This window comes from Eubalaena glacialis, chromosome 2, assembly GCF_028564815.1.
Source record: "Eubalaena glacialis isolate mEubGla1 chromosome 2, mEubGla1.1.hap2.+ XY, whole genome shotgun sequence".
Classification (NCBI taxonomy): domain Eukaryota; kingdom Metazoa; phylum Chordata; class Mammalia; order Artiodactyla; family Balaenidae; genus Eubalaena; species Eubalaena glacialis.
The window spans coordinates 162,646,260-162,659,344 of NC_083717.1; the positions used below are offsets into that span (position 1 = coordinate 162,646,260).

Genomic DNA, 13,085 nt, shown 5'->3' on the forward strand with positions numbered 1-13,085 from the left:
TTCCATGAGAAAGAAGAAATAAAAAAAGGTTACCTAATGTAGTATTTCCCAAGCTTCAGTTAATCGTGCTCACCTTTTGATTTTTGCCATATCCACACAACACAGTCACCATTATTTTACTTTAAACTGACTTTTTAAAATTTAGCCTTGCCTTAAGCAATAAATCCATGAAAGCTATTTTATATATGCTAGTTAACTTTTCTAACATGTATAAAATAAATGTACTATTAAAATGTAAATATTCATTCAAAGATCACCTAAAATCAGCTTATGTACGCACACTTCGGCAAACAGTAACCTAATCCTTATAACTTAAAATCAAAAATTTTAGAGAAAACAGAATTAAGTAGAAAAGAAGTGTAATTTCACATCGCCACAATAATCTAAGAGTTAATCCTAATAGATCAATATTCAGTTCTTAAATTATAAGAGACAATACTTTTAATATAATGTGGGGCACCAAAAACTGAAAACAAAATCAATTCCTTCTTAACCTACATAATCTTTATTTGAATTAGGATTTTGGTTCCTTTAAGGGTGTCTTTAATTCCACCTTTGAGTATTTAAATTCAGACTAAAACAGTAGGAAAAGCAATTCTTTCTTGAAACCATGAAAAAGAAAAAAAAAAAAATCAAAATTACGCACTGTTTATAAGCAATGAAAGTGCTCTTCACCTTGCTCAATGCATGAGAAAATAAATGCACCCACTTCTTAACTCAGAATTCAGAAAGCAGTACCCCTTTGTCCCAAGTTTTACTGGTGAATAAAGTTTCCCTGATCTAAATGATTCCAACTGTACTTTACAACCAAATCTATCAATAATCAGTGAATGAGCACACACTTGTACCTGGACTGACACCTCCCTTCAATGTGTGGCCAGGATACATAACTGAGAGCTACTGCTCTTCTTCAGAACTCTTAGTATATCACAAATGTAAGTCAAGTCAGTGATGATCCTTTGAACAACACTGAACACAAAGACAAGTTTTTGAGGTACTTATAATGTCTAATGAGACTGGTGGTCATCAGTTAAACCTCACTAGGTATTTTTTAAAGTGGAAGTGACAAACCCAGGCATAATTCTAAATTTGCCAATTTTTGATAGATGTCAATTAGTTGACTGAAGAACAAGTGGGAAAAATAATGTGTATCTGTAAATATCCATGTTACCTTATCCTTATGACATGATCTCTGTAATTTATCACAGCAATGTCCTCCAAGGCCATCTCTACAAGCGACCTTTCTTTCCCACTAAAAATCAAAGACAAGGGGACTTTTGCTATATTAAGTACTACAAACCAAACAAAAATCCAGTATCTATTAAAGTATCATAAAGCAGAAGAGAAAATTTTTAAAGGATCATGCACTGTTAGAATTGAGAAGTAAATGTTCCAAAAATACAAGCTTAAGAGTATGATTTATATCTGATTCATCATCTCTGTACTTCGCATAGCTCCTGTCTTATAAACAGTATGCGATCAAAAACTATTTGTTGAACTAATAAATAGACCAAAGAATAAAATTTAACACCTTCACAGCAATGCATTATCAGTAAACAGAAAAGCCCAGAAGAAAATCCAAGAATTGATTCCCTAATCACCATGTCAAAACGTATGTACTACAAAAGCTTTTTAAAGTCAGAAATCTACCTTGCCACTGGCCATATTTCTCCTGATAAACTAACCCCTGGACGAATAAATTCATTCTAATTAAACACGTAGAAGTTTTAATAGTCAGACTTCATTTAACTGGTTAAAGTCAAACACTTTACCTGTAGATAATACGCTTTTACGTGAGTTTACTTACTAAAAACTGATTCCATAAAATGAAATATAACTAGTGATTGGGTGACAAGAAATGATCATTAGTTAATGGGTTCCAATTAAGCATATAGTTATTATCATAGCTATTATTTGATGCTTAAAATTATGCTTTGATGACAGTACTAGGGTTAAGTTTATTCACAAAGCATTTCTAACAGTTCCCCTCACTGAGATCATTCTCAATTTTTCACATTGTACTGTGCCATGTGCAATGAATGTTAGATGCTCAAGTGTCAATCTCCTATAAGCGTTTTGTGAGGTTCAAGTTAAACAACAACAGTAATAACAGTTGCAGCAGCAGTAGCAACCAGAGCAACAGCATGGTCTAGGCCCTTGTGCTAAAAACTTTACAAGTGTTATTTCATTCAATCCTCACCACAACCCTGTGAGATGTATCACTGTCCTTATTATATGACTCAATCTCTCTATATAACTGTGGATACTTATATCCCATATGAATATGGGAGACCCATATGAAATAGAAATAGGACTAAATAGTGAGTCCAATTATAAATATTATGCCCAAGTAATTGAATGCCTCTCCCCATTCACAACTCCTACTTAATTAACACTTTGAAATAGTATAGTTGCTGATGCTATCTGTAAAGCTTCTGAGGGTGCTTTTTCTACATTTAGTCATAAGCATTAAAAAAGAAATCATAATCTCTCACTGTAACTCAAAACTTCACACTATGGGCTATTAATCTGCTAGTGCTACAAGTTCCAATGCCTTAAACATCAATTCAGGGTAAATAATATTACAGCAACTCTTATCCCAAAGAGCTGAATATTTTTATTTACTGCTAAGATTCTATTTACAAAAACCATTTATAAGATATAAGAAAGCAGAGAGTTACATATACAGAGCTACACTCTTTTTTTTTGGCTGTGCCTCGCAGCTTGTGGGATCTTAGTTCCCCAACCAGGGACTGAACCTGACCCCCGCAGTGAAAGCGCTGAGTCCTAACCACTGGACCGCCAGGGAATTCCCCCAGAGCTACATTCTGATTGGTCTAGCAGTCAGATCGCAAGAAGATGTTCATCTTCTTCCCCAAGAGAAAATAAAAAGACTTTTAAGCAAACATACTTCCATTCTAGGGAAAAGGAGAAACCTAAGAGGAGGCAATGGAGGCAATTTAAAGAAAGAATCAGATGCAACCAAAGACTTAAAAGGTAAACCCAGGCTATCCCCTAAATATGTGTACTAGCATAACCTCCTTGATGGTGTTAGGATCTCTTGTAAGTATCACTTCAACATGCAATGTTGTTCCTTATCTCTCAAAGAACTAACACCCATAAATATTCTAAGATAAGACTGCATCAGGCATAAGCTGTCCTTTATAGAGTAATGTTCACTCAAACCCATATAGTTCACAAAGTACCTTCACATATGACATTTCATTGAATAGACCTCCTTGTTAGGTAGTGAGGGCAATTTGTTAATCCCGTTTACTGATGAGGAATGAAGGAACTTGCCTAAATTTGTACAATCTGTGACTGGTAGAGCCTCCAACATATCACGTGACACCAAATCCCAGGCTCTTTCCCCACCATATTGTGCCTCCTCATTCCACATCAAAAAATCACAAAACTATCCTGTCTGCCCCATTTGCACATGTCCATTACCAGCACTGTAAGAACAAGTGTCAGCTAATAATGAAACCACAAGTTATAAGTACAAAGGGGAAAGAAAACAAACTCAGCATTTTTTCTGAGAGGCTGGGAACTCTGTTCAGTACCCAATCTAAACTTTGCCTAATGTAGCTGTCACAACAGCCCATCAGGTGGGTGCTGGTATTCCCATTGCTTACATCAGGAAAGAGAGGGCTTAGCAACTTGACTAAGGTCACACATTAAATGACACAGCAGTGATTTTAACCATGTGTATGCTATACCATACTGCCTTACATGATATCACAGTAATGCCCCTTTCAGCAATAAAGAAAAATACTTTTTAGGTTAAAATACTTTTGTATTTCAAAATGTCAAACAAAAAAACATCCTCCCACACTCACTTCCCAGCTGAGCACCTTTTCTCCTTCCTGGTTTTCTCTGCTTTACTCTTAATATCTGCTGGCCTCATTGTGCCCTGGAAAAGGGGCTAGCTGTTAGAACAAAAAAGCAATGATGTATCCTTAACAAACAGCATTTTATAAGGCCATAGGAATCATGCAAATATTATTTTTGGCCTAGGTCTAAGTTAATTATATCAAATAGTGTGTGTCAGGGAATTCCCTGGCAGTCCAGTGGTTAGGACTCGGCACTTTCACTGCTATGGCCCTGGGCTCAATCCCTGATAGGAGAACTAAGATCCCATAGACCAAGCTGTGCGGCTAAATAAATAAAATTAAAAGAACAAAAAAAAGACAAAAACAAAAACTAAACAAACAAAAAACCCCAAACAGTGTGTCAGTTACAAGAAAGGAGAGCCTGCCCAAACAATTAGAAAATGAAAACAGTGAGCAAACTATGGACAATCTATCATTTTAAAAAACTGTTTTTCTTCCAGTTTTGATATATAATTGACATACAGCACTGTATAAGTTTAAGGTGTACAGCGTAATGATTTGGCTTACATACATCATGAAATGATAATCACAGTAAGTTTAGTGAATTCACTCTCATAGATATGAAATTACAGAAATAGAAAAAAAATTTTCTTGTGATGAGAACTCGAAGGATTTACTCTCTTAACTTTCATATATAACATACAGCAGTGTTAATGATATTTATCATGTTGTACATTATACATTTCATCCCTAGTACCTGTTTGTCTTATAACTGAAGTTTGTACCTTCTGACTGCCTTCATCCAATTCCCCTGCCACCGGCCCAACCCCCCTCCCCCTCCTCTGGTAACCACAAATCTGATCTCCTTTTCTGTGGAACAAACTATCACTTCAATCACCACTTTCAAGAGCTTTAACCAATCCAGACAAGATACAAGCACTACAACAAAATGCATAAAAGTAATCTCATTACCATCCTAGAGTCTGGCCTCCCACCACATTTTTGGTGAAACATTAGGGATTGATAGCATTAGCCTCAAAATACCATGTGCTCCTCCCCTCAGGTGTTAAAGAAGGACAATGATAGATAAGATGTAAACACCTTAAATAGTTTTAAATTTGGGAAGATTATTGAAGGACTTCCCAGAACAAAATTTAATTAGCTTTAACAAGTAAAGGTGTATTTATGACTCCCAGAGGGGGCTTCCTTATCTGAAGCGAACAGGAGGAACTTTCTGTTGCATAAGTTGTACTCACACTAGACGGTGAATAAGCTAATAAGGCTTTTAACCAAAACTCTACCGTTCAGAGAACAAGTAAGAAAAGCTAACAATAGCTGAGCTAAACTGGAGGGGCAGGTGAAAAAGCCTACTGGAAGACTAGGAACAAGGACAGGAGTAGATAAAAAGGAAACAGGAAGAACTAAGCTAGAGGAAGCGTGAGGGGAAGGAGGAGGAGTAAGGGGCAAAGGAAGTTGGAACCCAGGAAGTACTGATGGAGATGGGCAACTCAAGCCTAGAAAAGAGGAAATGAATGCCTAGAACCAGAAGGTTTACCAGAGCCTGCCTGTGGAAAGGACCCTGCTCCTCTATAGACTAAAATTAAGATAAAGGAAATGAACTGGTCAAGTCTAGAGAAAATTGGGTTCATTTAAGACATGGGGGAAGGTACTACACAAGGATAACTGGTAGAGAATGGAGGCAACTTTTCAGCACCTTTAAAAAAGTGTTAATGGGGATTTCCCTGGTAGTCCAGTGGGTAAGACTCCACCCTCCCAATGCAGGGGGCCGGGTTCATCCCTGGTCGGGGAACTAGAAGCGGCAACTGGGACTCAGCGCAGCCCAAATAAACAAATATATATATTTTAAAAGTGTTAATGAACTTTAAATAGATGAAATGTATGGCATGTGAATTATATCTTAATAAATCTGTTATTTTTAAAAAGCGTCGCAGACGTAGAGAACGGACTTGAGGACACAGGGAGGGGGAAGGGTAAGCTGGGACAAAGTGAGAGAGTGGCATGGACATATATACACTACCAAATGTAAAATAGATAGCTAGTGGGAAGCAGCCGCATAGCACAGGGAGATCAGCATAGCACAGGGAGATCAGCTCGGTGCTTTGTGACCACCTAGAGGGGTGGGATAGGGAGGGTGGGACAGAGATGCAAGAGGGAGGAGATGTGAGGATATATGTATATATATAGTTGATTCACTTTGTTATAAAGCAGAAACTAACACACCACTGTAAAGCAATTAAACTCCAATAAAGATGTTTAAAATAAATAAGAAGTGTGTTAAATTGAGCAATGTATGACCGCATTTATGATTTAATCAACACGATTAGCTCAGTCTGTAATAGCACCCCCCAAATTCCCTCACCCTGTAGGGTGCATTTACTTGTGTCTGGGAACATGTCTGTTGGAATACATCAATCTGGGAAGGAGACAGGAGTATGATGAATACAGAAGTAGCAGCAGGGGAAAAAACTGGGAGCTCTGTAAAGAGCTCTTCCCCCATCTTTGCCCCTGGAATTTTTGGCCCTGTGGGGGAAGGAAGCTTTTGTTTGGGGTATGCCTCGAAGTGGAATATCAGATTTCTTCAGGAGATGATCTAGGACCAAAATCTACCTAGTCAAAGAGAAAACGATCTGAAGTGGAAAAGTCAAGTCAGTCCTGGAGAAACCCCAGAAGGTTTATCATGAAATGATCACAAGTCTTATCTCTGTTACCCCCAAATTGGACTGCACGCCCCGTGTCACTTCCGAATGTTACTCGCGAAGAAGACGGATGCTTTGCCATGATCCCAGAAGTTTCTGGCGAGCTGCCCACTGACGTAAATTAGAAAACCATTCGGGGACCGGCCTGGGTGAAGCGAAGCGCCACGTCCAGCGCTGGGCTCCCCCTTCCTCCCTCTTGATATAGGAAAAGGGACGGGGTAGGGAGGGCAGAAGGCGAGCGGGAACGCCAGATCAGCCGTCTTCGCCCTCCTCCCCTGAGCCGGGTTTCGGGGAGCCGCCCCCAGCGTAACCCATCCCCACTCGCCAGCCGTGGGCCCGCGACCCCCGTGATGAGGGCGGCGGCGGCGAGCGCCCCCACGGGTGGCAGGCGCACCTCCCCCGAAGCAGCTATCGCCGCCACCCGCCCGGCCCCGGCCTCCCCGGGAGCAATAGGCTATCGATTCAGCTGCCTGTCGCTAGGAGCCCCGGGAGAGCGAGGCCTACACCGCCCGGCCGGAGCGCCGGCCTCGATTTCGCCACTTACCCAACACCGGAGGGGGAGCCGGGGGGCAACCAAGCCCAGCTGGGCGGGAGGAGGAGGCGCAGAGACCACCTGCAACGGCAGGCGCGGGGAAAGGGGGTGCGGGCTCGGGGCTCCAGCCAACAAGTCTCCCGGGGTCGTCCACCCCCCCCTCCCACCCCCTGCCTCGCAAGTTGCGCATTCAAGTTCAGGCCGGTGCCCCTTGGCCTCCAGAGCCCTCGGCACTCCCAAATCCATAAGAAAAACAAGACACGGAAGAGGCCACCCCAGGACCCAAGGAGATGGCGCTGGGCCCCTGAGGGCGACGAGGGGGCGGCCCAAGGGAACCCGCTCGTCACCTCCCCTCCGTTCACCCGGAGTCGCAGCCCCGACCCCTCCGGCGGCCGGCCCTGTCACCGCCCGGCCCCCGGCCCCAAGGCCCCTTCCCGGGACGCCGGAGACAGGGGCTCGAGCTCCCCCACGCCGCCCCCGGCATCCAGCGTGCCTCGGCCTCCTCCCCCACCAAATCGCTCAAATGCCCCCAGCACCTTTTAAAGTACGCGGAGGAAGAGTTTCCCATCAAACTTTGTCAAGCGGTAACCTCGCCCCTCTCCCCGACCCACACTTCCACCGCAGTCATGAGGAGAGATCACTTTACACTTGGGATAAAGCGAATTAAGGACCTGTCAACCATTTTAGGTCTTTTTTATAGAAGACATCCTCTCCTTCCCCTCTCTCCCTCCCTCCCCCGCCAGGGTTTTAATTTGACACCCACCTTCCCACCGCCGAAGGGGGGGTTGAGGAGGGAGGGGGTGGGGACGGAGAGCAGGAGGAGGGTGGCGAGGGAAAGCGGAAAGGGGAGGTTGGAAGGGGGCCGGGAGGCGCGGGGAGGGGAAGGGGGTTGATTTACCTGAGACCAGCCACTGGCCTCCATTGTTGGAGAATTCAATGGCATTGACACAGCCGAAGTGGCCCAGGAGGTCCTTCTTGTAGAGGTTTCTGCAGCCTCGCAGGCGTCTCCTCTGAAAGTCCTGAGTGAGCAGGGGGTCCCCATGCAAGCCCCGCTGGGACAAGAAGCCCACCACTGACCTCATGCTGCCCCCCAGGCCAGCTCTCCTCTTCATGCTGGAACCGCCGCCGCCGCCGCTCGCGCCGCCGCCCCTCCCTCGGCCTCACGCGCGGCCGGCGCTCTCCCCCCACCCGACCCTCCCCCTGCGCTGCGATCCGGATGGTTCTTTAACCAGCCATAGCAGACGGAGCGAGGTGTGCAGACACTCGGTGGCGTTCGCGGCTTCCTGACGGTCCCCCCCTCCCCTTCCCCCTCCCCTAGGCTCCTCCCTCTCCTTCTCCGCCTCCTCCAGCAGCTGATCCTCAGCTGCGGCCGCGCTTCCGCGAAGCGCGCGGCCCTTCCGCCGGCGGCGGCGGGGGCCAGGGAACGCGGGTGGCGGCGGCCCCTCCCCCGCCACGGGCTGAGGGCCGGAAGAACTCGGGCTGCTGGCCTCTAGACCGCGGGCGGCGGCTCGGCTTTCCCGCCGCAGCTCCTCCCCGCGCGAGGAGCGGGGTCGCTCTGGGCGGAGGCCGGGCTGCACCCCCTGAGCGGTGCACTCTGTGAAGTTGGAGGCGCGCAACGATCAAAGTGGCCGCGGGGCTGCGGACTCGCCTTCCTCCACCGGAGGCCGGCTGTCCATCGCCGCAGCGAGTGTGCTCCCGGCTCTTTTTTTTCCGGTCCGGAAAATGCAGCCCGAGGTGGCAAAGAGGTGGAGGGAGGACTGCGGGCAGAGGCTCCGGTTGTTCTCCCTCAGTTCGCCTCATCCTTGGCCCGCCCGAGCCCTGTCCAAGGGAAAGGAACCAGGAGTTAGGACTGGACACTCGGGGTAAGGTTGCTTGGGGCCCCCCAAAGAAAGTTTTGACACTACTCCCGCCCCATCCAGTTTCCTAATTTTCCCTTCTTCCAGCCATTCAGTGAAAAAGGCTAAACTGGGTTCCATCGGTTAGGTGATGAAGTGGTATATGGGGAAAAAAGCGGGGGGGGGGGGGAGGAATTTTTAACTGAAAAGAAAATTGCCAAAACCGAGTAGAGAAAGCTCAGGTAAGCAGAAAGTACTTCTGTTCATTAGTTCCAGGTACGTCTGCAAGACACAAGATGCATTATTCGAAAATAGAAATATATGTTATTTAATTGGGTGCGGTGAGCCCCTCTTCAAGGCCTTGAGTGTGGAGCTCTTAGGCTGTACAGCTGTTAACCAGCAGCTGCGTTCCAGGCCAGAAGTAGCTGCACTACAGTCGTCTGGGAGCCTCCGTGGTGACCCCAGTGAGGAGACAGGGTGTTAAGTGCCTTGGAATATTAATGGAATATTATTTCCCTAAACAGGAAAATGTGTAATACTTTCTTTTAAAAAGTTTAATTCTCAGGAGGCTTCATAGTGTTTCTTCATCATAATAGCACCATAAAGATCAGTAGTGGTATACCAGCTTGATTATAACCAACATCTTTTCTTCATAGCAATGTCTTAATGTGTAATTAAACATGTATTTTTGTGACTATATCAGCATGTTCCCCCTATAAGTTCTCTGAGAGCAGGGACCATGCCTATTCTGCTCATGGGTATATGGCCAGAGCTAGCACATGCTGGAACTGAGTAGCCACTCAAATATTTGTTGAATACATAAATGAAGTCAGGGAAAGGGGAATAATTAGGAGGGGAAGGTAATGCATCAGTGTCAGATGCATTGGGTTTGAGGTATCTGTGCTTCATTCCAGTGGAGATGATTTCAAAGCCAGTTTCCCATCTCACTGTTCCTTTGCTTGACCTACTCAATCCACACATTCAAAAACAGGGAGCCCTCTGGCTCCTTCCAATTAATAGGACATCATTTATACCTACTTTATTTTGCCTGGGGTGGGGTGGATGTGCACAGTAATGATGTGGTTGAAGTGGCCTTTACTGTGGCAATATATGACACTCTCCTCTCCCCTCTCAAGCACATACTTCTTCTCCACAATTTTAAATATGACTCGCTTTTCCCCAATCCCTGGAATAACTGTCCCATTTATCTCAGCCTAAAAATAGACCAGGATCCGATCACAAGCCAGCCCAATTCTAGGACCTTGCTGGAAACTTCCTTAACTGTTCAGTGACCAGCCAGGACAGAAATGTAGGGACCTCTCAGTCTGTTTATATCCTACTGCTAGTCTGGGCAGCTTTTTGTAAGGAGAGTGCAGAAAATCTCTCTTATTCATGTAATTAGAGTTGCCAGATAAAATGCAGGATGCCCAGTTCTGTATGAATTTCAGATAAACAATGAATAATTTTTTAGCATAAGTATGTCCCACGTAGTATTTGAGATATACCGAAATTATTATTCATTGTTTATCTGAAATTCAAATTTAATTGGGCATCATGTATTTTTGTTTGCTAAATCTGGCAACCCTAACTATAATATAACCCAGCTTCAGAAGATCAAGCCCCACCATAGCTGTTTCCTTTTATTATGAATTTGACATAGTCCCTTGTGTCATTTATTGCAAACTAATAATGTTGTACATAACTATATAACACAAACATTTAATTAACTTCAATGACCATATGAGCTTGGCCTTTTTGATATAGGCATTTATTGTAAAAAAAAAAAAAAAAAAAAAAAAAAGCCAGTGTACTTAGCTTAAAAATAGCAAATGAAATTGGACTCCTGAGTAATCTCTCCAGTACATAGACTATGTGGAGGAAGAGGGAGAAAAAGTAAAAAATTCATATTTTTCTTACCTAGGCCAAGAAACTTCTGTATATTAACATTCACATTCAGAAAGCCTGGAAACACTGTTTTGAAAATTCATTCTGGAAAAACCAAGATATGGAAATTACTGAACATGGAAAGTCTTAATTAATTGCTCCACCATGAGTTGAATACTGATTAAACATAGAATTGCCAGAAATTCATTTACTCTTTGACTTCTATTTTGCTTGGCCCTGATATCACTAAAGAAAAAGTAAAGAATCTTTAAAAGCACTAGATGCTAAGGAAATGTTCAAACATTAGAAATTGTTTGTTTAAAAAAAAAAACCTAAGAAAATGCTAAGCCCTTTCTCACACATTTACTAAATTTTAGCATATTAAGGGCTATGTATGGATACTAGCATCTCAGAAATTTTTCACTTCAGAATATTTTCAACTTTAAAATAAAATAAACTGCTACTCATAGATAAGAGATATTAATTTAGACAACGATCAATGCGTCAAATATATGTATAATTTAACTGTAATGTCATTTAAATTTTAAAGGATAAGTTATTTATTGGTCATTTCAAACAGACAACAGTCAATTTTAATTTTGGGAAAAAAAAGAAATATCTATTTAAATGCAAATTCCTCCAACAAGATCTATAGGACATACATCCATTCTTTTTAAATAATAATTTAAGGGCTTCCCTGGTGGCACAGTGGTTAAGAATCCGCCTGCCAATGCAGGGGACACGGGTTCGAGCCCTGGTCCAGGAAGATCCCACATGCCGTGGAGCAACTAAGCCTGTGCCCCACAAGTACTGAGCCTGCGCTCTAGAACCCGCGAGCCACAAGTACTGAGCCCGCATGTTGCAACTACTGAAGCCCGCGCATCTGGAACCGGTGCTCCACAACAAGAAAAGCCACTGCAATGAGAAGCCCGCGCACCGCAACGAAGAGTAGCCCCCACTTGCTGCAACTAGAGAAAGCCTGCATGCAGCAACGAAGACCCAACGCAGCCTAAAATAAATAAATTTTTAAAAATGATAATAATTGTATTAGATATAATTGATATACCATAAAATTCACGTTTTTAAAGTTCACAATTCAGTGGCTTTTAGTATATTCACAAAGTGGTGCAACCATTACCACTATCTAATTTCAGAACATTTTCATTACCCCAAAGAGAAACCCCACTCACATTAGTAGTCACTCCCCATTCCTCCCTCTTAGCTCCTGGCAACCACTAATCTATTTACTATCTCTGGGTTTGCCTATTCTGGACATTTCATATGGGTGGAATCATATAATATGTGGTCTTTGTGTCTGGCCTCATTCATTTAACAGTGTTTTCAAGGTTTATATTTGTTGTATCATGTGTCAGTACTCTATTTGTTTCTTAGACCAAATTATATTCAGTTGTATGGACAATACCACATTTTGTTTCTCCATTCTTCAGTTGATAGGCATTTGGGCTGGTTCCACTTTTTCGCCATTATGAATAATGCTGCTATTAACATTTGTGTACAAATTTTTGTGTGGACATGTTTTCATTTCTCTTGGGTATATATACCTAGTAGTGGAATTGCTGGCTTATATGGTAACTCTATGTTTAACTTTGTGAGGAACTTCCAAACTGTTTTCCAAAGCAACTGACCATTTTATGTTTCCACCAGCAAGGTAACATGGTTCCAGTTTTTTCATATCCTTGCCAATGCCTGTTATTGTCTATCTTTTTTTTTTAATTATAGCCATACAAGTGGGTGAAATGGTTTCCCATTATGGTTTTGATTTGCAATTCTGTGATGGCCTTTGATGTTGAGCATATTTTCATGTGCTTATTGGCCAGTTGTATATCTTCTTTGGAGAAATGTCTATTCAGATCCTTTGCCCATTTAAAAATTATTTGTCCTTTTATTGCTGAGTTGTAAGAGTTCTTTACATACTTTAGACACAAGTCCCTTATCAGATTATAATTTTTATATATGTTTTCTCATATTGTGAGTTGTCTTTTCATTTTCTTGATTGTATCCTTTGAATCACAAAAGTTTAAAAATTTTGATAAGGTCTAATTACGTATTTTTTCTTTTGTTACTTGTACTTTTGGTGCCATATCTGAAAAACCCACCTAATCCAAAGTTACAAAGATTTACTCCTATACTACTTCTAAGAGCTTTATAGTCTTAACCCTTACATTTAGGTCTATGATCCATTTTGAGTTAATTTTTGTATATAGTGTGAGCTAAGGGTCCAACTTTATTCCTTTCCATGTGGACATCTAATCATCCCAACACC

General features: G+C 42.8%; 2 protein-coding genes across 2 annotated transcripts in view; one reads left to right on the plus strand and one right to left on the minus strand.

Moving 5' to 3' along the window:
- The window catches only part of DCAF5 (DDB1 and CUL4 associated factor 5), a 103,771-nt gene extending 95,511 nt beyond the window's left edge, over positions 1-8,260 (minus strand). Inside the window, exon 1 of the mRNA XM_061180958.1 lies at positions 7,981-8,260. Coding sequence (XP_061036941.1) covers positions 7,981-8,194 — 214 coding nt within the window. The 5' untranslated portion in view covers positions 8,195-8,260. The remainder of the gene's footprint in view (positions 1-7,980) is intronic.
- Positions 8,261-8,599: 339 nt separating this feature from the next.
- EXD2 (exonuclease 3'-5' domain containing 2) overlaps positions 8,600-13,085 on the plus strand; it is a 94,727-nt gene continuing 90,241 nt past the window's right edge. Inside the window, exon 1 of the mRNA XM_061180960.1 lies at positions 8,600-8,944. The gene's annotated coding sequence lies outside the window, so the exon portion shown is untranslated. The remainder of the gene's footprint in view (positions 8,945-13,085) is intronic.